The sequence below is a fragment of the Phaenicophaeus curvirostris genome, chromosome 1 (assembly GCF_032191515.1).
Source record: "Phaenicophaeus curvirostris isolate KB17595 chromosome 1, BPBGC_Pcur_1.0, whole genome shotgun sequence".
In the NCBI taxonomy this organism is placed as follows: Eukaryota; Metazoa; Chordata; class Aves; order Cuculiformes; family Cuculidae; genus Phaenicophaeus; species Phaenicophaeus curvirostris.
Genome location: NC_091392.1, coordinates 11,474,485 through 11,502,060, shown reverse-complemented (window position 1 = coordinate 11,502,060; position 27,576 = coordinate 11,474,485). Strand labels below are relative to the sequence as shown.

The following is a 27,576-nucleotide window of genomic DNA, read 5'->3' as shown; positions in this document are numbered from 1 at the left end:
GGAATTGACAGGTACTATAATATTTTTTTTCTCCCTTAGAATTCAAAAAACTTGCCTCCATCATACTGTGTTTTGTTTTTTTTCCAGAAAGGATAGCAGAATCTATGAATATTATACATGCGTAGTTTTCACGTATGTGTCCCTCAGCTCTTCTAAAAAAACAGTATAATTACACATTCAGTTTTGCAGTGATTTTTTCAGTTATGTCTGGCTGGATTGCATTTTTTGAATTAATGGTATGTCATTTTTAGCAGTTTATGTAACAAATAAACGAAAGAGTACTGAATTGAGATTATCCATTGATATTGTTTAATGCTATAGCTTTCTTAATGCTTCAAATATAAATAGAAGTCAGTTATCTGTTATACATTATCCTTTTTCCTCCCATCACTAGAAAACACAGGATACTGGGCTGTCCTCAGTTTCCTGAGAAATGCTGATTACTGTCAAATTGTGTTGATGAAAATAGGATTTTCCCTTTGATTCCAATAGGATATATCAGCAGCTAGCATATCTGTGGAGCAGGAACTTTTTTTTGAATCTTTACATGACAGACAGAAAGTCAGTGGTGCTGCAATGCTCAAGTTACAACCCAGGCTTCAGCTGACAGCTAACCAAAGCTTAATTGATACTGTTTCTTTCCTAGAGTTTTTTATTTCAGTCAACACGCTGGAGGAAGAGAGGAAAATGGACAGAGATGAAGTCAGGCTATGAGCAAGGGGATAAAAGGTTAGAAAAGCCCACAGTCTTTCAGATTTTCTTTGATTATTATGTCTGTGACTGCATCAAATACAAACTTGACATTCTGCGTGTCTGTGGCACATGTCAAGTGAGAATAGATCTCTTTATCTCCTTTCTTCATGTTCAAGTCTAGGAATTGTTTCTTGATGTAATTTCCAGCATCTTCAAATGTATTTAGTCCTAGTGGAGAGAAGAGTAAAAGGAGAAGACACATTTCAGCTGCTACTTCCTTACAGCTGCTAAGAAACAAGACTTTTTTTTTTAACTGTTCCTTCCTTCTTTCTTTCTTTTTCTTTCTTTCTTTCTTTCTTTCTTTCTTTCTTTCTTTCTTTCTTTCTTTCTTTCTTTCTTTCTTTCTTTCTTTCTTTCTTTCTTTCTTTCTTTCTTTCTTTCTTTCTTTCTTTCTTTCTTATTTCTCTCTTTCTCTCTTTTTTTCTTTCTTTCTGTCTTTCTTTCTTTCTTATTTCTCTCTTTCTCTTTTTCTTTCTTTCTGTCTTTCTGTCTTTTTCTCTTCCTTTCTCTCTTTCTCTCTTTCTCAGGAGATTAACTTATATCTAAACTACCCCTAAATTTCAATTTAAATTTCAATTTCAATTTACTAACTGGTAGTATTCATTTCTGAAGTGAAATGCCTTTGAATAAATCAGTGTGAAAGAGTTAAGGACCTTAGGGAGAAAGCAGAAGGTAAGAGAAACAGACGAGGAAAGGAAGAAGCATAAATTCAAAGGGAATCAGGCAGACAGCAGGCAAAATTCATGGGAAGTATAAAAAAGGAAGAGGTAAAGAAATGAAGGAAAGATACCTCTATATTCAGTCACAATACCTTCAAGCAACTTTTCTGCCTTCTGGTAGCACTCCTTTAGAACAACAGCAGGAGTGAACACCCTGGGTTTGCTGTGTGTTAGGTAGACTTGTGCCTAGAGCCCTTGCTGGCTCCCATTGTGTCTGCAGCCTCAGGCAGTGTTAAGAGATGTAGTTCCACTGAGTCTAGCCCATAATGTTTGATTATCCCAGTGAAGCACTGATCACTTTTGTGTTGCTGTGTTGATGCATTCTAAGAAAGTGTAGCTGGATTTCAGGAAATGCACTGGACCCATCTTCTAATAATAATTCTTTTTTAAGTATGCTTGATTCTAGACACTGCCTAACACAATTACATTACTAAAAAACTGACAATGTTTGGTTTTTCTCTGGCACTTTCTGACAGTTTCATAGATTCTCTTGCATCAGCTTAGAACAGCTGCATTTTTCTCTGTCCAGGAGACACTACCGTGACATACAGAAAGATGCAGACTTCCTTTGTGGAACAGGTCTTCAAAACAGTGCCAAAACCCCTGGATTCCATTATTGTGTGTGTGTGTGAGTGATAAGTCACTAACTTATACTGAAATGCTGGCTGAGTTCTATACCCCATTTCAGCCATCAGAAACTTCTAATTCCCTGAACTTCCTCTACTGCCAGTGGAGATAAATAATCATCTCCAGAGAGAGATGATACTGCCCTAGGACAGGCATCATGAATAGGTCAGATGAATTGCATTCTGGCCACATCTGTCCCATACTATTTTTCTGAGAGAAAGGCTAATTGCTTGAACAAGAAGTTTAGTATTTAAATTGGTGACCTGAGTCAAGCTCTCAGTCTTTAATGTATGACCTACACTAATCACCTGAATGCATTTTCTTCTGAAAATCCCAAACTTACCATTATACTCAGGAAAGCAGATATTCAGATGAACTTTTGTTATTTTTTCTCGAAAGAGGTCTTTTTTATTTAGGAACAGCACAATGGAAGTGGCTGCAAAGCACTTGTGGTTGCAGATGCTGTTGAACAGCTGAAGGCTTTCATGCATTCTGTTCTGTTGAGATTCAAAAGGTGAACATGAGAGACAGACAAATCTTATCCTCATGTGTCATTTTTACTGCAATGTTCTTTACTGACAACAACCAATACAGCATAATAGACTTTAAATGGTTATCAGGGAACAAGAATAGTTCTGATATGTCATCAGAGAGTACATTAAATCTTTGCATCAAAAAGTCTCTTCTGACTCACCACTTCTTTATCTTCCACCAAAACCATGTCGTAGGCACTGAGTGCAGCACAGAATATGATGCAAGTAACTCCCTCAAAGCAATGAATCCACTTCTTTCTCTCTGATCGCTGTCCACCCACATCAAACATCCTTTGCAGAAAAAAAACAAACCCAAAACATATTTACAATGTAAAGCACTAACTAGTAAAGATATGCTCATGCTGTTAACTTGCAGAGTGCAACTGGACACGAATGACCAATATCCAGCTTTTCCAAATATTAGTCTATTCTATTCCAACAGGTTAAGGAGTGTTGTCTATTACTCACTGCTTTGTAGTGGACATAAAATGAAATGTAAAGACTTAAATACCTGCATATAGGAAATATACTTGGTAATTTCAGGTGGCACTTTGTGATGAAGAAGTGGGATTCTGCAGAAGATCTCAGTGCAATCCTAAGGCCTGCAGGCAAGGATTTATTCAGGACAGAGTTCATATGTGAAACATGGACAGACCCCTAAATCCACAGTCATTTGTTGCTTCATAGTTTTGCATGTAGTGAACTGACACATTGACCAGTAAGGCATACAACTGGAAACCAGCCATTGGTTGATCCACTAGTTATGTTTAATGGCTGGTGTCAATCTATATTTAGTCATTTATTCATTGCCCTGGTGAGATCTCTTAACCAGCTGTATAACCTGCAGCATGCATTTGTGTGTATGTCTCTGCTCTATCAATCTTATTTGTTGCTGTTAAAGCAGCAGTTCATGGGGAGCAGGAATCCCTTCATGTACAGAGAGCAAAATGTAGGGCTGTATTAATTTCCTTCAAGCCTTTGCCAGAAATTACTGTCTTTGGGTAGAGTCATATGAAATTTTTATGGACTTTTCATATGGGGTCCAAAACTAACTAGGCATACCTCACTAGGACCTAGCTAGGGCTCTAGTTAGGGCCTAACTGAGATGGAGATATTGTCAAAGCTACCATTTTTCTTCCTAGCACTAGCTTTCAAAATTCACACTTATATTTCCAGTTCTTCAGTGATAAGGGATAGAGCCTTCTTTTCACTATCTTTCAGATGTAAAAGGTGCCAAACTTGAACATTTTTCAAGTGCATTACAAAGGAGAAAACATATGTAATAAAGAAAATTTATTGTACTTATTTTTCCTGTTTCCTTGTGTGTGTGATGAATTTTCCCTGTGCTGTCTGTTGTTGAATTACAAAACCTGATCCCCTGTTGCATTTTCTTTTAAAAAAGTACATTAGATCTCACTCTGTGGGTGTATTTCCTGCAATATCTGAGATTCACATGCTTTATGGCAACAAAAATGTTGGGATTCAATATGAAAAAATCACAACAGTAATAAATGGAGCAAGAATAATTTGTTACTGAAACACTGGTGTTTTTTTATGTGGTGTATTGATCTTCTATTTTCTTCATCACCAGCAATGCAGTTGATGGAAACAAAGATTGCAGTTTATTATTTTCCATCCTGCTTAGAAGAAATGAAACCCTTCCCAATGCTTGTGACGAAATATTTCTGCAGCCAAGGAGTAATTAGAGAAAATTTTTATACTTAGTACATTCCATCTCTCTCTCTCTGATCGTCGGCTGTCTATAAATGTGAATTATTAAGAAATAAGGAGGCTGTTATGGAGCAAAGTTTTGATAACAGTAATGGCATTCTTCCAAGCATTTCTTCACTGATTTCCATATGCCTGCTAAAGAGTGAAGTCAGTGTGAATAAAGCATCTTGACTTTAGGCTGTGATTAGTGCCCCAAAGTTGCCTGCCATTATGTGTCTTCCTTGATTTGTGGTATGTAACCCTGAAGTCAAGGTTATAGGGTGAAAAAAAAAAATCTTCAAAATTTAGCCTGCAGTAAAGTTTCATAAATGCACATAATCGTATGTATCTGTATCCACTTCCTGCAGGCTTTCAGCATATGGCCCTATGAATATTCATGTGAGTCAGTTAAAAAGAACACGATCAAGGCCAGAGGCAATGCCTATGGGCAGTTTTGTCATACTAATCATAGCTTGCTTAACTTGTCTCATGTCAGCCCAGTATGTAACATATATATATGTGTAAAACTGAAGTCATTCTGTGAGTGGCAGGGAATGTATTTCATAGAATCATAGAATCACCAGGTTGGAAGAGACCCACTGGATTATGGAGTCCAAACATTCCTATCAAACACTAAACCATGCCCCTTAGCACCTCATCCACCCATGCCTTAAACACCTCCAGGGAAGGTGAATCAACCACCTCCCTGGGCAGCCTGTTCCTGTGCCCAATGACCCTTTCTGTGAAAAATTTTTTCTTAATGTCCAGCCTAAATCTCTGCTGGCGGAGCTTGAGGCCATTTCCTCTTGTCCTGTCCCCTGTCACTTGGGAGAAGAGGCCAGCACCCTCCTCTCCACAACCTCCTTTCAGGTAGTTGTAGAGAGCAATGAGGTCACCCCTCAGCCTCCTCTTCTCCAGGCTAAACAACCCCAGCTCTCTCAGCTGTTCCTTATAAGGCCTGTTCTGAGATTATCTTCTTCTTTTACAAAAACAGTCAAAGTTAATCTTGAACACTCTTATATTCCCAGCACTGCTCTTGGAAAACTTAGCTACAGATATGGAACTAACTGTATGTTCATTTGTCATAATGGTCTGTGCATGGGACCTGAAGACTAAATAAAGCTTCCCTGATTTCAGTCAAACTTTTCCTAGCACATCAATGGAAACTAGAGCAAGAGAGGACCTATGAGGATCAGATCTTCTTTTAAAAATATTTAAGTATGTTTTGAGCTCTTGAAATCAAAGTACACATTAGTGAAATAAATTGAAGAGCACAAGAAAGCTAGATCATACTTAACCAGCAAAGTAATCAATAAGAAGATAGCAAAAAACAAGGAATGTTGTCTGTGCAACTGTAGTTTAGTTCCCGGGAGCAGTACAGAAATTTAGACTTTTATTGCACAGATATAACATGTTTTCTGCCTCATTCAGTTCAGAAGACGGGTGAGTCTTCAGTGAATGAGGTATCTGTTCATGTTTTCTCTCTATGTATGGCTTGTGACTTCAAGTCTCATTTAAGTATATCCACCAAAACTCACTCTGAAGTTCTATGTTATCAAGCTAAGTCTGGTGGTAAATGGAGTTCACTCCAGCTGGAGGCCAGTGACAAGTGGTGTCCCCCAGGGCTCAGTGCTGGGTCCAGCCCTGTTCAATGTCTTTATCAATGACCTGGATGAAGGCATCGAGTGCACCCTTAGCAGGTTTGTGGGCGACACTAAGCTGGGTGGAAGTGTCGATCTGCTGGAGGGTAGGGAGGCTCTGCAAAGGGATCTGAACAGGCTGGACTGCTGGGCTGAGTCCAATGGCATGAGGTTTAACAAGGCCAAATGCCAGGTCCTACACTTGGGGCACAACAACCCTGTGCAGTGCTACAGACTAGGAGAAGTCTGTCTAGAAAGCTGCCTGGAGGAGAGGGACCTGGGGGTGTTGGTTGACAGCGACTGAACATGAGCCAGCAGTGTGCCCAGGTTGCCAAGAAGGCCAATGGCATCTTGGCTTGGATCAGAAATGGTGTGACCAGCAGGTCCAAGGAGGTTATTCTCCCTCTGTACTTGGCACTGGTGCTCTCTGTAACTACCTGAAAGGAGATTGTAGAGAGGAGGGTGCTGGCCTCTTCTTCCAAGTGACGGGGGACAAGACAAGAGGGAATGGCCTTAAGCTCCACCAGGGGAGGTTCAGGCTGGACTTCAGGAAAAAATTTTCACGGAAATGGTTATTGGGCACTGGAATAGGCTGCCCAGGGAGGTGGTTGAGTGACCAACCCCAGAGGTATTTAAAAGACAGGTGGATGAAGTGCTGAGGGGCATAGTTTAGTGATTGATAGGAACAGTTGGACTCAGTGATCCTGAGGGTCTTTTCCAACCTAGTGGTTCTGTCATTCTGTGGAGTCACCAGTATCCCTTAGCTGTTTTGGATTGCTCTAGGATAGTAACTGTCTGGTTAAGACAGGTTTATTGTTGTCCTGCATCCATATAGCAGCTCAAAACCCTCCAACTATTTTGTAGTTGTTTTACTTCAAGTGCCTAAGACCATCAACATATTTACTCACATTACACTGCTGTTGGGTGTAGATACTGATTCTGATATTCTAGTACAAGAACTGGTAGCATTTCTGTCAAAGAGAGTTTGCGCTTTGATTTCTTTCTCTATCCTGATTTATTTTTTTATTTCTTAGGTAAACTATGATGGTAAGTGAAGGTCCTCAGATTTTTGTTGTACAAAGCTGTCTGGAAATACGTTATTCAGAGAAAAAGATGATGTCTGTGACATTGTACCATAGCATTCATGGGTAAGTGCTTAATTTTTGGGAATGATCAGTGTAGTAAGAGGTGATAATATGCACTTTATTTGTAGGTCTTCTACTTCAGGACCTTGTTTTGTATGTGTAATCTTTGTCATGTCAAAGCATCTGTGTGATAGCACAGGTGGGTTGGGAGATGTTTTACTGCCACATGAGAAAAAAGAGAAGATGGCTAATACAAAATGTAAAAATTATAATCCTAATGCTTTATATATTTGCCTGTCTCTATAGACAGCTTCTCTTCTAGCCTATATTGCTCAATATGCACTTCCGCCTCTACATTAAGAATGAAATAGAATTCAATCCATAAAGGCAAGCTTCATAGAACACTGAAAATATTATAATTAATTCAAATACATTTTCATGTGGAATTAGATGTTTTTAGTTAGTTCACTAAGCATAGCAAAATCTCGAATCTTGAGTATCTGAAATTGTAATTTATTTTCAGTCAAATTTCTCAGAGACATTATTTTCAAGATTTTTTTCTGAACATTTTTCTTTTTATCTTAAATGAGCATGCAAATACTGAAATATCCCATGAGACAGATATTATTATTTTTTTGCTAACTGTAATGCATTCCAGTATTAAGAGCATTTATTTCCGTTCTCATAGGAAGAGAGTAAAAGGTTGAGAGTGCATGCAAATTAGTAGTCATCAAATGTTTTGCATGCTGTTAAAGACATTTAAGTAGGCAAATTTCACAAATGTCACAAGCAATTATTCAAATAGCAGGATACAAATAATGCTTTTAAGATACTTGCATATGTAAAAATGTCCTTTTAGAGTTTGATATTCTGCAATGTCTGAATAATGATCCATTATATTCTTAAAGTTGGAGAAGTGGTACTAAAATATCTTGAGGTGTTTTCCATTTCAAAATATTAAATAAGAGTGGATTCAAAGTTAGCATAATGCGTTAGCAATATTATAACAGACCGATACTGTAGAAAAGAAAATACTTAAAGATAAAACCACAGAAAACTGTCAAATACAGCTTTTGTACCTGAAGTTCAAATCCTTGAAAGAAAATTGAGTCTCTATAATCCCAGTTGTTTTCACTCGGGAATGCAAAACATCTTGCTCACTAGGCACATAATCTGGCATTGCTATCCTCTCTAAATCATTGAGGTAACTAAGGAGAAGAAAGAGAAATAGCAATTGGTGAATTCAAAGTGTGAAATGAATGTTAAGTAATCACTTCATTTTGAGCCACTTCTAAATATTTTATGCAAACTACACATTTAAATACAATACTATTGCTTTTTATTCAACCTAGATCCCTGATCTACAGACTTTCTTTTGTTTCCTTGTGTATAGAAGTGTAATTTAGTTGCATATAATAAACAGCTCCCTGAGAATTTCAGTTAAAGAAAATATTTATTTTCCTCAGGGATGCTAAAATAGCATCTTGTCGATAAACAGGTTATGTCCATTTGCTTTCAGCAAGTGGGAATTGCTACCACAGAGAAAGGATTGCAATCACCTCTCTAAAGCAGATTGACTAGAAACTGCAGCCTATCAAACCTGTTGTAACAATATCTTCCTTCATGAAAGGGAGAATGTAATATTTCAGAGGAATTCACATTTAGGAGCTGTTTTCCCTGCAGTCCTCTAAGTTTACAAGAAGTAGGTACATAATAGTTAAAAATATTTTGTTACCAAACCCAGAAGATTCAATGAAACTGAGTACCTCCTAGGTCAGTATTCTCACAACTCCCTGGAAAAGAGTGGGTTATCTGATTTTATGTCTGAAATACAGAAATAAAATCTGCGTGAAATGAGAAGTTGAAGCAGATTTTGTTAGCCTGTTATTGTTCTTCCACTAACCCTTCTCTTCTCTTCCAGGGGCACTCAGCTGTCTCAAAATCCTTCTGGCTGATCTAGGAATCTGTGTAAAGAGATTATGAACTGACAAAAGGAGAAGAGGTGACATCTGAGTAGCTTTTCATAATTTAAGTTGAAGACACTGAATCCACTTAAGCGAGGAGTTCTGAAATTGATCTGAAGAACTCAGTGTTTGCCCATTGTTTCAGCCCAGAAAGCACTCTATTTTTAAAAAAAATCCAGAACAGACTCATCTCAGCTGACCTCTGTGCAACTTACGAAGCGTGTAGGCACTAAATAAACACTTCTATATGAAATTCATTATAAAGACCTGATAGTTCTTAGTCATGAATACCAGTTCAGTGCAGCCTATTAATTGATCAACTTAATTACTAGTTAATGGAGAAAGAAAAGCATATTCAGATTCTTCCTAGAGCTGTAGGCAGCTCTAATGAGACACACTCAAGGCTGGCGTTTCACTGGCAAAAGGGGGAAACCAAACTACTAGGTTAGTCTAAATGCCTGATCTTTCTTCAGCTGGATGTAGGTGACACGAATCCTACCTCAAGAAGCAAGTGACTGAGCAAGCAAGAAACACCGTGTACTCCTGGAAGCTATCTGATAACTTTTAAGGTCATGATTTATAAGCCTGCTTTTACCCCTTCATTACCCATCTATCCATCTTAAAACTGGATTAATTCCAGGTGAGTCTAAGGAAGAAATTCCAGTCAAATTTGACATACAGGGGTTTTGCTGTTATTCAGAAGGTCTTGGGTTTTTTTCAACTAAAACACAGAGAGGAAAGGCAGTGATCAAACTTCATTAGCATGAATTAATAATGAAAAGACTCAAAGAAGATAACCTCAGAAAGTTAGAGTTTGCACAGTTTAAGTCAGTAGTCTCTGGAGGAGCTGAGAAACAGGAGCTGAGAAACAGGCTTTTGGTTTTAAAAGAAGTTGAAATGTAGCATTAGATGGTTGATTGACTCAAGCTGGTTTTGAACTGATCATTAGAAGCCCAGGAGAAAGGGTGAAAATTAAGTTGTTTCTAAAGTTTCAGAGCCAAAGACTAGATTTTCAGAAGGGTCAGGTACCACAAGATGAAGACGGAGGAGTAGTGGGATTTTCAGTAGTGTTCAAGCAGATGTAAAACAGCACTCTGTTTTTAATATAATTCCAGCAATAAATAATTATTTTGCGTCCTTTACAGTTTGTAGTAGCTCCCTTAAATACTGAAACCTGTTGCAAGTTAAAATATGACACAGCCCCTAACACTGATAAAGAATTACTTTAGACTATCCTGTCTGCAAGGCATGGTATACACACTAGACTGCTACCTGGTAAACAGTTTTGGTTTGGGTTTTTTTCTGCATTAGTTTTGATTTTGTTTTTATTTTGGTTTTGTTTTTTTTTTTAATTTTGAGAAGTGTTTTCCCTTTTAATTATGATGACTGACTTGTTATTGGCTTTTAGTGCTGGGAACTGCATTGTGGCCTGTCGGAAATGATATGCAAAGAAAGTAAAGTTTGATCTGTGCTTTTCCTACAGAAGTAGAAGTTTGCCATAAAATATTGCCAAGTCAGGCACAAATAAACACCCATAATATTTTCTTTGTTTAGGTGTCTTGCGGAAAAGTTTTCATTCTTATTTTGAAGATATAAAGGATGAAGAATGGACACCCAATGCTTTGGGAGGTTTCACCCTGCAGGTGCCCTCAGACTCTAGGAGGAGCTGCAGGAGCATACAAACTTCTAACCACAGGTCTTGAAAATGGACCTTATTTGGAACTGCCCTCTGCCCCCAGGTCTAGAGTCAGAGGTGTGCACTGCAGGAATAAACTCCAATCCAAGAGGCACCTCCCTTCTCAATCCTGTATAACCTTAGGAAAAAAAAACAGTAGAGCAGGACCACTCTACACAGCAAGAACAGCTGTAGCAGCAACCAAACCAGGGAATAATGAAAATTTTAAGCTTGCTGACTACATCTAAGTGAGAAGATATATCCTAGCTGACTGGTGACCTTTCATGGAACTGGAGCTCAGCAACCCAAGTCTCCTGCTCATCTGTCCGCCACCTCTCAGGCTGCAGAAAGGCAACTAGGCTGTCAGGTTGGAGAGTGGCAGTACCAGCTGGATGCTGAGACTGTAACAGCCCAGGGAACATCCGTCCATGTAGCCAGATTAGTTTAGAGAAAAACTACAATAGATTTCTCCAGACTTATGTTTAGCAACTTGAAATGTATAGATTCAAGTACAACTCTAGGTAAAACCTAAGATGTTTCAGCTCACTTTGTCCTTCCTTTTGTCAATCGTAGAATTACCTAGAGAGAAAATAGTCTCATGAATTATTCCTTATTTTCACTTGTTTCCTTTAGTTAAACGTTTCTAAAATATTATAAACACTAGCAAACCCCCTCATTCTTTTTCAGGTTAACAAGCAATAATTTTCATAGGCACATGCAGAAGGGTTCTTGTAGCAAACCTTTTATCTGTTACAGTAATAGCCAGCATTTTAGCATCTGCAGCTGGTGTCACCTACTAGGCTGCTGAGTCATTGAGCTGGTACTCCGCTGCCCTTGCAAAGCAGGCCTGGATCCCACCATCTCTCCACAGTTGCTTGATGGCTTCAGCCAACTCAGGAGTCATGTCTCCGTCCTCCAGTGTTGTTGTCAAGGCACACAGTTTCCTTTCATCTTCCTAAAGAGAAATTTCAGTAAATATTGTGCGAGCACGCTGTGTTGCACCACCTGGATTACAATGAATTGCAGAGGAAAAACTTCTCATTTTCACTGATTTTTCCAGGTAGCTGTACCTGCCTGTGTGTGTAAGCGTGCTTTTACAAGCTCACTTCCCTTTAATTAGTGCCAAAGTTAAACTTAAATTGTGATACACAGTGTTTTCCTGGTTGTGTGTGTGTGTGTTTGTTGTTTATACAAGGGCTTAGTTTCATCTTACCATAGATTTTTACAAGAAGTCCAACTTGGAAGGAAAGCTTTTATTGTAAAAGAGAATATGGAAATATCAAAAACTAAACTCAAAATTATATTGAAAGCTTAAAAATATCATATCAAAGCTGAAATATAGAGCACAGCATATTTTTTTTTATATTGGGAGGAAAACATTTCTAGCTTTAGATCACAGACAGAAATGTGTCAAAGTGAATATAACTAGTGAATGCATTTCCCATATTTTTTTTTTTTTCCCTTTGGAGAAGAAGAGACCTGTAACTAAATAAAATCCCAAATATTTCAAATTCATTTTTCTGTAATTTCTTCCTTTTATAGTTAATTGAAAAGATTTTAAATGATCTATAATGTTAAAAAAAAATCTTTTCATTGGTTAGTAGCTTAGAAATGTACTGTCAATGAAGAGCATGATTAAAATAGGGACATTTGATACACTGTCAGAGCAGTGGATAATTATAGAACAGAATTCCTTCCTAGCCGCATAAGTAGATAACTAAAGTGACTTTCAATCAATAGTTGCAAGAGTAGCAATGGATTCTGACAGACATTATTCTGTCAGGGAATACGTTTTATTAAAAAACAGAAAACATCTTCACAATATTTTGTAACATTCATTTTAAGAATCTGCTACATCTTTACATTTCAATAGAAATTGCAGCTTATGGAAAATTTGTAAAGGTTAAAACCAAAACACTGCAGGTTTTCTAAAATATCAGTTAAATAGAGTTAGAATGGACAAATTTTTTTTTAAAAAAAGGGGGGTGGGGAACACCCAGTAGAAAACTGCCTTCAGTTGAAAAAGGAGGGAGGGCAGCTGTACAATTGCCCTTCTATATTAAACAAAACCAGCTCCATTATACAATCCTATCCTCCTACTTGGTGCCAAGATCAGTAGACCTGAGTCATGCTTTCTCGTATATGCCCCTCATTTGTCTCCAGGGCTACTCTCCAGAATGCACGCTGGTTCAGCTTCAAGATAAGAAATGGAATGTCTCTCTTTCAAGATATCACCTATCATTTAATGATTATAACTATCCTCCTACAAGGCTGGATTTGTTGGTTGAGTGGCCTACAATGAGAAGCCTTGAGTTCAGAGCCTTGAATTGTATTGTAGATGTTCATTGATTATTTGGTAAAAGGTGGCAAATGTGGATTTTGATACATACATAAAAAGGGAAGATAGCAGATTGAGGTTATCATAACGCTGATTCATATAATGTTTGGTTTCTCTCTGATGTTTAGACAGACTTCAGCTGATTTTTCCCATTAAAAATAGATTGTGCCAGGACTTGTGACTAGGTTCTGCAAGATTCAGTTGTCTTAGGTCAAGTAGCCTGGCAGAGGGGTCATTGTGCAGTACGCATGCCTATCACAACTGAGGAGACTGGGCCAAAATGCAGAACACTCACGTGGGCCTATTTGTTATGTGCAGGTTTTGGTCACCACTACGTTTGTTTGAAGGACTTAAATTCATAGAATCATAGAATCTAGGTTAGAAAAGACCTTTGAGATCATCAAGCCCAACTATACCTGTCCACTACTAAATCACATCCCTAAACTTTTCATCTACCCATCTTTTAAATACCTCCAGGGATGATGACTCAACCAGTTCCCTGAGCAGCCTGTTCCAGTACCCAATAACCCTTTGGGTGAAGAAATTTTTTCCTAATGTCTGATCTGAACCTCCCCTGGAGCAGCTAGAGGCCATTCCCCTCTTGTCCTATTACCTATCGCTTGGGAGAAGAGACCAACATCCTCCTCTCTACAACCTCCTTCCAGGTAGTTGCCAACAGCGATAAGGTCCCCCCGCTTCTTATAAGACTTGTGCTCCAGCCCCTTCACCAGCTTCATTGCCCTTCTCTGGACACACTCCAGGACCTCAATGTCTTTCTTGTAGCGAGGGGCCCAAAAATGAAAACAATATTCGAGGTGTGGCCTCACCAATGCTGAGCGCAGGGGCACAATCACTGCCCTGGTCCTACTGGCCATGCTGGTTTTGATACAAGCCATGAGGCTATTGGTCTTTTTGGCGACCTGGGCACAATGTAGATTCACATTCAGCCGGCTGTCAACAAACACCCCCAGATCATTCCCTGCCAGGCAGCTTTCCAGCCACTCTTCCCCAAGCCTGTAGAGCTACATGGGTTTGCTGCATCCCAAGTGCAGGACTCTACACTTAGCCTTGTTGAACCTCATACCATTTGTCTCAGCCCATTGATCCAGCCTGATCAGATCCCTCTGTAACCTTAAAAGACCTTTAAAAGAATACAGAGGCGCTGGAGCAAGTCCAGAGAAGAGCAACGAAGCTGGTGAGGGGGCTGGAGAACAGGTCTTACGAGGAACAGCTGAGAGAGCTGGGGTGGTTTAGCCTGGAGAAGAGGAGGCTGAGGGGAGACCTCATTGCTCTCTACAACTACCTGAAAGGACGTTGTGGAGAGGAGGGTGCTGGCCTCTTCTCCCAAGTGACAGGGGACAGGACAAGAGGAAATGGCCTCAAGCTCCGCCAGCAGAGATTTAGGCTGGAAATTAGGAAAAAGTTTTTCACAGAAAAGGTCCTTGGGCACTGGAACAGGCTGCTCAGGGAGGTGGTTGATTCACCTTCCCTGGAGGTGTTTAAGGCACGTGTGGACGAGGTGCTAAGGGGCATGGTTTGGTGTTTGATAGGAATGGTTGGACTCGATGATCCAGTGGGTCTCTTCCAACCTGGTTATTCTATGATTCTATGATTCTATGATTTAGTTGGTGTTTTTTCAAATAACTGTACAAACTTTTGTAACCTCTGAAGCATATGTTTATCATTTTTAGGTCACTGTATGAGCTTTAGTAACCTCTGAAGCATTTGTTTATCATTTTTAGGTCAAAGTACCACATGTCATTGTAATGAAATGCAGACTTCTGGAACGAGAAATGTTCTTTCAGATAAGCAGAAATAATTCCTCTAAGATAAACCTCCAGGGAATAGGTAGAATTTACCAAAACTGGAACCAACTGATATTCTGACAGGCCTTTGAGAAATTCTCAGCAAGGTCTGAATTACAGGCAACAAACTAAATCATTGCACTGAAAAGAAAAGCATGTGTTTTTCCTTTACTTCTCTCCCTGTGGGTCTTCAGTTATGTACTTGTGCATAGGATTGCTAACAGCGTCAGGAAGGTCAGAATCCACTTCTCTTCAGTGCCAGTTTGCCAGTGCTGCTTCTGAACAACAGGGAGGTCTCAGCTCCAGGACCAGTGACAAACTGAAATATTCCCAGCATGTCTAGATGACCCTTACTTACATGGTTCAGCCCCAAGATTTGTTTGGAAAAGGGAAACATTTATTACATTTCCCAACAGCAATAAATAAATGGCTAAGCAGCTAAGAAAATGGTTTGGTTTCATTTTCTTTTTCTCACGCCTTTGCAAGCTGAACATTTCTTGCTGTAACAAGCAAAATGGCACTTTATGCAAGGATTAGACCTCAGGCATCAGTCTTGAGAAAATGAAAATAAGTCAGGACATCTTGTCACACATGTAACAAATGGTACTTAGTTACTGCTATCTTAAAGTGAATACTGAATTCTCTTTGTCCTACTAGTCTCTACTATTATATTACAAAATTGGTATTCTAATGTCTATTTAAAGTGAAAGAACATCATACTCACAATTCTAGCTGGATTCTCATAATTAATTCCTAACTTAGTCATTGCTTTCACAATAGAGAGGATAGACTGCACTGCATTGCTGTAAATGACAGGTCTGAACTCCATGCGTTCCTGGTAGGTGAAACCGTCTTTATGGATGATCCTGGTGCAAAAATGGAAAACAAAGTTTACAGGATACACTAAAAGAAGGAAAGTAATGAAAAGTTGGATCAGATGCTTTTGTGATCAATGTGAGAAAGAACAGAATCCATCTTGGGAAAACATTTATCCATGGTTGATCCGCCTACTCTGCTGGAACAAGTTAAGAACAGTTTCTGGAGATACAGCAGGTTAAATTTATGAAGCTACATTTTGATTCTCCTGCCTGAATTGAGTGAATACCTTTTTTTTTTTTTTCCCTTGTGAGTCAATATAGGATAATATATTAATCCAGAACAATAGACTGTCCTGTTCCTCTGGATACAGGCCCAGCTGCATAGCTGGACTTAGATCCCAAGCATTCAGTCCTGGGCTCTCACATTGCTTGTTTAGTCATTCTCATTTTCAACCTGAATCTTTCCTAGAGTAGAAGTATGGCAAGAATATTTCTACACTGTGAGGCACTTCCTCAAGGTAACAAAATCCTTGATATTTCTTCGTACATGAGTTACAATTTCTAGTTATTGAAAGGTGTTACTGTTATCTATTGGGCTTGGGGATGCACATATTACTCCAAAGGATTTTCCCCATATTCCAGAGGGCAGAGAATATAAGCAAATTCAATGAATCTAATTTTCATAGATAAGTTATAATTTCATAATCCTCCCTGACGGAAGAACAGATTGTGGTTAAAGTTCTCCAAGATCAGTGTGCAGATTATATCATGACTCAGGGATAAATGTTTCCATGAATTGTAGAAAAGGATAAGAACTTGACCCATTTAGGTGCAGTGTGCTCTCAATGAACAGTCATCAAACTGCTTTGGTTGCTGCTGGAACAAAAGCTCTGTTCTTCCTAACCTCGTTTAAAGTCGTTCATTAGGTTCTTAAGTAAATACTTTCTGGGTTTGGTTTTTTCCTCCCCTTCTCACTTGCAAAAGATAAAGTCGGGACATTTATGCAAAGAGAAAGTGGTTGTGTGAAAGGATCTAACAGGTTAGTGCAGAATGAGTAGAGGTGTGTGTCTTGAGGAGACTTTCTCATTTAATGGGAAAAGTCAGCCGTGTCAGAAAATAATTCATTCACACACACACAAATCAGCTCACAACTGAATGTGCAGGAATCTTAACATCTATCTAACTTATGGATGTCAGAAAACTTAAAAGTTACCTTCTTGGGTCAGTAGGAATAGCATCTGCAGGAAAAAAAATATCCGTTTCCCCAATCACTTTTGGATCAGGCAAATCTATAAACTCTGTTTTGAAATTTTGGGTTTTCTGAATATGGTTTTCGGCATGAGCTCAAACAAATCTGCAGGATTCAAAGGAATCTTCTTGAAATTAGGTGAAAGAAAAAGGGGAGCTGTGTTATGCAGTCTTGTGTCTTGTATACTAGTGAGTCTTTTTTTTTCTACATCCTCTGAAATATCCATGTATTCTTGTGTCAGCACAGGGATTTGAACGAAATAATAATTATTTAGAGGGGAAACTTATTCACTTGAAGGAGTTTAATATAGCTCTATGATAATGTGCTGGATAGTCTAGATTGCTGTTTGGGCAATACAGGTCATTATACAATGTTCCCAGAGCTCCCCACTGGTGTAAGTGCTCACCCTTAATGGGTCAGATCACCTTTAATAAGAAATAATTTCAGTTGCCATTGCTGTTGGATCTTGCACTTGTATATAAGCATATTCTTCTTAGTCTTACCCTTACTACCTGTGAAAGAATCAGCTTTTCTATAAATAATAGGAGACTATTTATAGAAATATAGAAATTCAAACCCCATGAGGTACGTGAACTTGGTTTAACTGCTTTATGTATCTCTCAGTGGTGGCCATAACAGGGTTTCTAGGGAAGATGAGTGTTTTGCCTGTGGCTGCAAAAATCTTGGATGAGTGAGAAGAAAAGGCCCTAATGTAGTCCGCAAATGGCTGTTTTACATTTACATGTTTTCCCTTTGAAGAACAAAGGAAGCAACAAAATATAAGATTCTTAAATAAAACTAGATCCTGTAATAACAGAAAGAAAATTTGGTTTTGCTTTGCTTAAGGCTTTTCATTTTTTTTTGGTTACCTTGTTGGTTTCAGTTTGATTTTTTTTTTTAAAATAATATACTTATTTCCTCTGGCAGAAGGAATGTTAGCCAATCTTTAAATCAGTAGTGCATTTTGCTTCTTTTATTAAAGATCTGTCATTTATAAGGAAGGATTGTCAGGCTGACATCTTCTATGGTCAGAAGGAGCATTTTAGCTAATGGAAATTTTTGTTCCCTGATCCTCTAGGGAAAAAGTAACAACATTAAAAATGAATGCAGGATGCTGAAAGTATGAGGTGTTAGGCTACCAGTCACAATATCTACATTGTACTTCTATTGGAGGAAAAAATTAGTCTCTTTTTTTTTTTTTTCACTCAAGGAGGGCATTCACCAAATAGGTGGAGTTTATTCAGTCTCAACAGTTATTATGAATTATCAGCTATTTTGTTTCATCCTTTTCATTTTCTGAATAATTTGTAGTAAGTTTATATTGCTAACTTAGGGCATAGGACAAAAATACTCAACTTGGTTTTAAAAACATTAGATCACATGTTGGAAATGATGTAGTCAAAAGCACAGAACTCCAGAGAAGCTTATTTTTTTTCCCCATTTTACTTATTCCTCATAACAATGGAAAGTCTGGAAAGAATATGGTGTATGAATTAGAAAATTATATTAATAAGAATAACATTAACCTGATTTTGGTGGAAAAATGTATTTTTAGCAAAATTATTTCTTTTGTAAGGAGCTGTCAGACTTCTCAGGAAAATATTATGCTTTGCTGAAGAAATTAATAAATTATTTCTCTTTTTTTTTAAACTGAAAAATATCCCCTTTTAAAAAAGGCCTTGGTTGTGACAGAAAGGTGACATTTTACATGAAAAAGAACAGTTTTCTTGTATAATAATTCACACTTATGATCAAATTGACAGCTCATAAATGCACAAGGCTTTAAATATAGCTCTCAGCACAGCAGTTTTTCATCACCCCCCTTGAAGCTGTTAAGAGTTACCAGTCTTCTTAAAGTGCTCAATAAGAGGGAAATCTTTAATCTGCTTTTCCTTGGGAAACTTTCAGCACAATACATTGGTTTACTGAACACAATGGTTTGCTGAACAGTGAGGGTCTCCTAACTGGGACTCAAAACAGAAATAAAATTAGCCACTATTTAACTGGAGCAAAAACGTTAGCAGAATATTTGATGGATGGTTCTAAAGCTGTCTTATTAAAAAATGAGCTGCTTAAATAATAGAAAATTGCTCATAATATTTTTTACTTGACTCTTTAAAAGGTGTTGGTGAAGATATGAAATAGTAAGAAGAACTTAAACTCAGAATACTACTACTGATTTTGGAAAACAATCTGCTTGATTTTTACCCAGGAAGAAATTGGTGACTGCAAAGTGGGGTCACGTCTAAACATCTGCAGTTCCTGTATAATTTATATCTCTCCTTAGACAGGTTTAAGCAGCAGATATGGACACTCTTTGTGAAAATAAGGCTAGATATAACAGTAATATTTAAGCAGGTTGCACAGTGAAGGAGGACTTTTGATGCCTGTGTAAGTATGATGTCTTAAACCTAGCTTGATTATCTATATATATTCGACACATGATTAGTATTTTGACTGTCTTTAAAAGAATAACATGAATATTTTACTGTATGTGAAAATATTGTGATATTAAATTGTAAATGGCAGGGCAAACACAAATTTGACCTTCCTTTGAAGCCAGGAGAGATAAAGCTAGACTTCAGTCTTTGTGGCACCATATGTACAGTGTTATTTTACTAGATTTATAGTCCAGTCAAAGATCTTCCTAACCAGATACGCAGTCCAGATTTGAACAGGGATTTCTGCAACTGACATTTCTTTTTTTTTTTATACAGTAACTGTATGAACACTTCTTTGGGTGATACTTTCCCTGCTAAAAGCAGTTCTTGTAATTGCCCCTAACCATGCCAGATGATAGGTAGCAGCTGCTCACTGTGTAGTCTGGCAGCTAAATTTCTTGTCACCCGTGGGAGACCTGAGAATATTCTTTCTGACCTCTGGCAGGAGCTGGAATAAGACTGTGGAGACCAAGGATGATCTACAGAGCACAGTCTGGGGAAAAAAACGACACCCCAACAAAACTTTGCACTGTTACACAACATGAATATTCCAATATTTTCTCTTGCAGTACTGTGAAGTCAAATGAGATTGAACAAAGGGAGATTCTATAATTCATATCATATGTAATTAAACTGTGGAATGAGTTGCCATAGAATTTTATGGATTTCATTAGTTTATATTAATTAGAAAAGGATTCAGGAGAAAGGCATGAATTAACTAAGGGCTATTAAAGACAGTGATACCATTTCTGGTTCAGGATGGTGCCTAAGTCACAGATCATCAGATACTATCAGGTTATCCAGCATGAGTTTGTTTGTTTACTTGTCTGATCTAGAACCATAGAATCATAGAATCACAGAATAACTAGGTTGGAAGAGACCCACCGGATCATCGAGTCCAACCATTCCTATCAAACACTAAACCAAGCCTGATGATCTTCTGGAAACATCATTAGCTACTGCAGAAGACAGGACTCTAGGCTAGGTGGATCTGCCATGACTGGTTGTCTTACACATTCCTACACGTGTTAGAGTACTGTAACTTCTATCAAATCCTATGAAGAAGCTTCCCTGGTCTTTATTGAGGAGCTGGACCAGTGCATGATTCAATCAGACAGATTTGATTACCAATCCATCTGTGCATCTTAGTCACTTTATATTATTCTTTATGTGTTTGAATGAGAACTTGATTTGAATGATGTTTCTTTGCATTTTATTCAAATAATCATAAATATTGTAGAAATACATTAGCTAGATAGCTACAAATACCAGCTTCAACAACTGATATGAATACTCATTAACTTACTTCATTTGCTTTACAATAGTGCTCTTTCCGGACTCTCCAGCACCTGCAGAAGGGGAATGTTGAGAAGACATGGTTTGTACATGAATAAGAAGCAAGTATTAAAAATAACTCTCATCAACACAGATTTTTGTATCTATGAAGAGATATACAGATGTTTTAGATCCTCATTGTGCTAACTATAGCCCTCCGTAGTGTCCATTCAGACTACAAAGAATGAAATCTTGATAAAAGTATTAATTCTGAAAAGGAAAGAGATATTTGAAAAGAAAGGAACATTCAGTCAATTAAGAATACAGATCCTTCAGCTATCAAGCAAATAGAATATGGGTCATATTTTTATATCATTCCTAGCAGATGGGCAGAAAAACATGAGCATACTACAACTTCTGATAGTGTCCCTTAATTACTACTCATTGATTGTGCATTATGACCTTTTATTACCCAAACCAAGCAGTTCCATGCTTTTCAACCAGCCTCAATGAGCAACTAGAAAAACAGAACATGGAGACTTGCATGTGGTCTGGCTCATGATGCGCTGGCAGCATGTGAGCAAGTATCTTGACAGTGATGTTTTGCCGGTTCCTCTGCTCTGTGAACTGCTGTGAAGCAGTGTGGATGGAAGTGGGAAACCCACAAAGCCATGCGGCAGATCCAGCTTGGGAACGATTTTGCAGGAAAACCCCATAGCCAGAGGGGAAGTACAGACATTTGCTTGTACAGCTAGTTGCAGGTCTAGGGCGTAGGTTTCGTTAGTTTATGTATAATTAATTTGCCCTTCTTATCTCATGTGAAGTGAGTCACTGCAATGCAAGCCTTCTCCACTGGAAATCAGTGTGATTGACTATCATCAGTGGTGAGGCTTGGCAAGAACTGCCAAACAAAAAGTCAGATTTTGAAAGCACCTGAAGAGAGCATTTAATTTGACTGAGAATCTATGGAACAAGATTCATCACTGCTTTTCTTTTTGTAGATTGTCATTTACCTCACTGGGTGGTGTCAAATAGTTTTAACAAAATCGGAAATCTGAGGCATAGCTATTTTAATTGAGGGCTTCTTAGTGAATGAAACAAACTGATTACAGACTTTCCAAACAGATTTTGTAAAGCTGATCACATTTAAATGTCAGGGATTAATTTACTCAAATGAATCACAACACACAACAAACCATACACCAGGCATTTCCTAAAGCCCATGATGTGAAAGGCAGAAAGTGTGAGAGAAAAATGAATCTATGCAAAATGGGCTGGTGCTGCCATCTGCCACAGTTTGGAAAAAATGCAAATTTGCCATAGATCATTTATTATCCCTTCAATACCCTTCTGAAAAACTTGATAAAGCCCTGTCATCAAGGTGGCATTTACTACACTTTTTGTAGGGAAGAGAGCAGACTGTGCTGAGAATACATATATTCACCTCATGGAAAGACACCAGGAAACATAATATAGAAATGAACTTTTCCAGATCTGAAAAGCAAAGTTAAAATAGAGTGGGAGGCATAATCGATACCTTTTGGGTGCATTTTTTACCTCTGCTCATCTTTAATTTATGATCCAGTAATGTTTTTATTCAAACAACAGATGACTCTCAGACTTTGGCTGTGCTCTGGAGTACTGTTAGTTGTAGCAGCATTTGCACCCCAGGAAATGGGTAGAAAGCAATTTACTTTGCACCTGCTTCCTTTCTTCCTTCCCCCTCCTGTTCAGCGCACTCCTGCAGCCAAGGCCTCAGGATGGGACAGAAGGGGCAGGGCTGCATTTCCACCCACCACAGTAGCCTTTGGCTTGCAGAAACAGCAGCAAGAGTGTATTATGATAACCCTCAAGTGACAGCATGGGGAGCTGAAGGCAGTTTTCCTTTTGGAGGCAGTGAGAAGGGCAGTTACAATTGAGCCTAGATGTTCTGAAGAAAAGAGCTTAAGTGAGACTTAGTCTTGTCCTGAAGCTTGGGAATTTTAACTGGCTTTTTAAAAACTCTCTGTCTCCATAGCTCAGCCTGAGACAGAGGTGAGCTGACAATATACCTATAGCCTGTATTTTGCATGTCACATATTTAGGAACTTCTAGCTTTTCAAAATTTACCTCTGATTTCTCTGTTTCTATTTGAATGTAAAGTTCCTTGAGTTGCATAAAGGCACAGAAAATAAAGGCAAAAAAATCTTTGTCAATGCCTGAAACTCTGGACTTGCTTTTGGGAGCTGAAGATGTCCTCACTGCCAGTAAAATTGATGGAAGTCTGCTCCCACACTTCTTCCACGAGATCACATTCACCATACCCCGGGGCATGCCACATTGACCTTCCACATGGTGCTGTACGCACAGCTCTCTGGCAGGCTAACCTGCCTCTTTTCTTGCTTTGAATGTTTTGAATGGCACTCCCAGTCCCAAGCCCATTATGTTTCTGGTAAGGCTGGGGCTCCAGGAGAGACTCAAGAAGAAGCGCTGTACATAGAGCTGCAGAGGAGCTGTCCTCCAGCCAACTGACATGAATCGCCCGGCTGCTCCGGGACTCCCTAACCTCTTCCCAGCAGGCCACCAATGCATATAGGCAGAGCAGAAAGAGAGAAAAAATTGAAGGCAGCTTGACGGCCAGGGAGAATCTTTCAAATTCAAAGGAGAACAGAACCCAGGACCTCAGCTATAACTTTGCATTACTGGTTTTCTAAGCAGAATTGGTTTGAATAGTTTGTGGAAACTGGGAAGCCCCTGTCAAAGTTAGCAACTACTGAAGATGGTTCTTTTTAGATATTAAGCTGCTTTTGTGTCTAAGAGCAAGAGCTATTATCTCTTTGCAGTTATTATTTATGGTTTTGGAAAGTTTCCAGAAGTAAAGGTAAGAAATTTTTTAAAAAATTTACCGGCTCAATATTTTGTTTGAAACCGGTCTGAAAAGGAACTGATAATGACATAAACAAGCAAAAAGCAGTATAAGAAAATCTTCAAATTAAATTCAGAAAAGTTTCCACACCTCTGCCTGAGATTTATCTGTTCCTTTCAGAGCTCTGCAAACTGTGAACTAGAGTGGAAATTATATCTTTCTAGCCCTTTTACTAAACTGAACAGTCTCTCTCCCTGGGAGAAAGAAACCAGAAAAAAGACACAAGATCTAGCCCTTCTGAGGGATCTGTGCTCAAAGATTTTCCTTCCAGTGCAGTTGTTAATAACAGGAACTAAAACAAGACTTCAGTACTACAGCAAATGATTAATTTAACAGGTCTTAAATGTCTATACTATAAAATTCTGTATTCAGACTACTTCTCAGAGACCTCTTACAGTCCATGAAGAAAAATATTTGCTACTAAAACAATAAAAACAAACAGCTTCAATTTTTGTCAACCTGAAGAATATACTTAAATAAAATTGGATGAGTCATGCCCTAAAAGTGAGTATTTCTTGGTAAAGTGAGCTGAGGATGACCAGGTCAGATGTGAAGGTGAGTTTGGTCCTGCCATTGAAAACTGTAGACAGTGAGACCATGGAGGATTACTTTGGAAATTAATAAGTTCAAAGTTTTAATGGCTATTTAAACTGAAGCTAAATTCTTTTTTCTGTGAACCATCACTGTATGCATCAACTGTTTTGGCTACATTTCATACGTGCACTGTACTTTGCACACAAATAATTAGCAAATTGGCCTCCTACAAAGTATATAAACTGTGTGATATGTGGTAGGCAAGATATGGCCCTGATAAAAAGGAAATAAAAGTTTCACCTTGGAGTTTGTTCCAGATTCATAGAACAATCTGATGTTTTGAACTATAAATATGTAGAGGCTAGGTTTGTGGACAAGGTAGTGGGTTAGGATGGCCTTGACAACACAGGAACACCTGGCACAGAGGATACCTCACCTGGCAACTGGTGAGAAATGTTAGGAAGCGGCATAATTTTGCCCCTCCCCCAGTTTACACATGCAGTTTTTATATGCATGTCATACAAACCATAAATTATCACCTTGACATAGATGATGGGCTTAGCCAGAGCATGGAACTTAACATAAACAAAGGCAGTATCTTTGGTCTCTATATAATTTATTTTTGTGAAGGGACTTATTGGAAGATGCAGGGAGACCAGACTAGGTGTTAAATGATCCTCTCAGGAAATGGTCAAAATACCGTTTTTTACAAAAGGGTAAAAGGGTAAAAGCATGGTGTTCACACTGAAAAAAAGCTTCGTATATACATATCCACTTTTTTTTTTTTTTCTTCTGAGTATTTTCTACTAACCTGCCTACGGTAAAAGAAAAAACGATGCATCTGATCATTAATAAAGAAGCAATATATGATCTGAGCAAAAGCCCGAGACTAGGGTAGAACTAGGCTGGTGGGCTTAAAGGGAGCTGCCCTTGATTTATAAAGTGTAAAATTTGGATCATTTCTGGGATCACCTCAGAGGTATAGAAAAATAACAGGAACAGATCTGAACATAGTAGATTTAAACTTACCCTATCTGACCATTCACTGGTTTAATGTGGAAGAGTCTGGAAACCAGGTATTCAAGAGACACGTTAACTGTGCAATAGGCTCAGAAAAGACTTAGGTTTAATTCACTTCTTGCTTTTTTTTTAAAAAAAATTCAAGCTGTTAAATCTATAACATCTTTTTTTCTGTTTTTTTTCTCCAGCATGTTTTTTACCAAGTCCTTGGCTCCTTGTGATTTGTCATAACAGTTCTCAGGAGAAAAAAACCTTCCAAAACATTACCCACTGACAAATCTGAATCTTTACAATGTGTGGCATCAATAAAGGAAGATATTATAGAAATATACACTATAAAGATGACTTCAGCAAAAGTATTTCAGATTCTGATGATAATCTTGTCTCACTAAAAGTGCTTGTGCAGTTGGTCAAACTGAACTATGCTCAGATTTGAAATGAATGAAATAATAGAAAACTTTTTCAGGTAGCTTGCAATTAATCTCAAAATATTTAACTGAAGTTATCTTGAGTATGTAGTAATGTCAGAAAAATATAGATTGCATACATTGTGAAGCATTAAAAACTGAAGTTCTTAATACTAAACATACATTTGTTCTGGGAGAAGTAATTTAGTTAGTGTCTTAGTGTAAGACAGCCTCCAGTACTATTGTTAAGATATGAAGGCTTGAAGATCAAGTTATATAACAAAATTATTTATTTTATAAATTCTTCTTTATCTTATAAATTCCTCTTTATCCTATAAATTCTTCCTAAAGGATTTGGTACATCTTCCTCATGTCTCACTGCTGAATAATTTCAGAAACAGAACTCTGGAGAAGATGGACACTGCCTGTAAGTCAATATGAAAAATACTTTTTGGAAGAGTTTATAGAAAGTATTGAAATTTTACAGAAGTTCAAATGAAAATATTCCTGTTTTTTGACCGACTCAATCTTGTCTCAGTAGGGGCAATATTTTATTTCAATGTGACATGGAAAATCTTCATATTCTCCACTCAACTGAAAAGCTTTTTAAGCTGCAATCTGAACACTATTCATAAACCCTATCAAACTGCTACTTTCTATGACTATTTGACAAACCTTCATGGTTGTGGTTTTATCTTATTTGTTTATTATTAATAACAGAGTCTCAGCTGGTATGAATAGATTTTTTTTTGCATAAGATACAAAACAACAGTGTTAAGCCTATTTAATTTATCAAAAGTATCTATCTAAATCTTAACAAACATTGATTTAGAAGCATCTGTATGTACTGGGCTTAAATTAAGAAAGACAGCAACATTTCAATGATCAAAGGGTGGTTTTCTATCATTTGGTGGAACAATGTAAATTCTTACAGTAGGCAATATGCTGTTAAAAGAAAAGTGGTGGCAGTGTTATTGTGCCCTTGGATATTTCTTGTAGGCTAAGCAGTTCTATAGGGGAAAAAAAAAAGAGAATAAAGCTGTATGAGGAAACAGCAATTTTATTTTGTCACTACACCTATTGGCTGTTAATAAATTCATAGCAGAGTGGATCAGATGTAGTACTCCATGAGAGTATTCATCTGTACTAATCTCATTTCATTGCCTTCCATTTCACTCTCTACAATATCATTTTTATACATACATTAAAAAAAAAATCCTAGTCCTTGCAAGTCATTTTCTGCTTTTGCAAAAAATGAAGTGCAACAGTTTGGAAGAAAAATGATGCCAATACTTTGTGACACCTGTGGAACAGTAGGTCCTCATTTCCCAGATCTTTTCAAAATCAAGCATTTATAACATTCAAGATTGAATGCATGCAGTGACATGGCCATTTTCAGCCTGTTCCTTGTGAATTAATTGGTTACTTCATGAGCGTCCGCAATCAGAAAACATTTTGTGCATATATTACAAGATTGTCTTTTTCAAATAAAATACTAAGAGGTGGAAAATTCACTGTACTGAAGTGAATTTCCAGAGCAAAATAAAGCCAAAATAAAAGCACTGTGAGCAATTTTTATTCTATTTACCCAACAATAGTAGTTTGACTGTCCTGGCTTCCCTCTCTGCATCTGCCTGGAGTTTCTTTTCCAGTTCTTTGGATCTCCTGGATGACTCCTTGCTCTCAGAACTGGCTCCACTGCCCATCTTGAGTTGTTAAAAATCCTCTCGTCGTCCAGTTGATTTGCTTCTTATGAGGCTAGTTGCTTTAATTCAGAAGAATAGGCTGTGCTTAAAAGAAAATTGAAAAGTCTTACTCAACCTCTGCATTCAGCCTCCGAAACAAATGGACCCTTGTCACCTGTCACATGATCTGGATCTATTGTGGTCAAGGATTTATATAGGAACATTAAAATGTAATGTTATGATGTCATAGAATTAAAATGATGTATTCAAAAGCAAAACCGAGGTACGGGTAGATCTCTGTCCTTTTTTGGATAGTTTCCAGCCTCATATTCCTCAAAGAACTGTGCAGAATGTCTTGAACTGATTAAATTGAGAATAACTCAGCTCAAGGAA

At 37.9% G+C, this 27,576-nt stretch overlaps 1 protein-coding gene across 1 annotated transcript; it reads right to left on the bottom strand.

Moving 5' to 3' along the window:
- Positions 1-328: 328 nt before the first annotated feature.
- On the bottom strand, positions 329-27,242 carry GNAT3 (G protein subunit alpha transducin 3). The gene is made up of 8 exons (XM_069877680.1): positions 27,087-27,242; positions 20,664-20,706; positions 15,574-15,715; positions 11,504-11,661; positions 8,147-8,275; positions 2,794-2,923; positions 2,443-2,596; positions 329-921 (listed from the first exon to the last, which is right to left on the bottom strand). Exons 1-8 carry the CDS (start codon positions 27,202-27,204, stop codon positions 731-733), a joined length of 1,065 nt encoding a protein of 354 aa, XP_069733781.1. The 5' UTR covers positions 27,205-27,242; the 3' UTR covers positions 329-730.
- Positions 27,243-27,576: the final 334 nt, after the last annotated feature.

Excerpts from the sequence above, each read along its gene's own strand:
- GNAT3 (XM_069877680.1), bottom strand. The coding sequence starts at position 27,204 with ATGGGCAGTGGAGCCAGTTCTGAGAGCAAGGAGTCATCCAGGAGATCC. Across the intron at positions 2,597-2,793 it reads TGGTGGAAGATAAAGAAGTG|AACAGAATGCATGAAAGCCT; the intron begins GTGAGTCAGAAG and ends GAATCTCAACAG. Across the intron at positions 922-2,442 it reads CTGCTTTCCTGAGTATAATG|GACTAAATACATTTGAAGAT; the intron begins GTAAGTTTGGGA and ends TCTCTCCACTAG.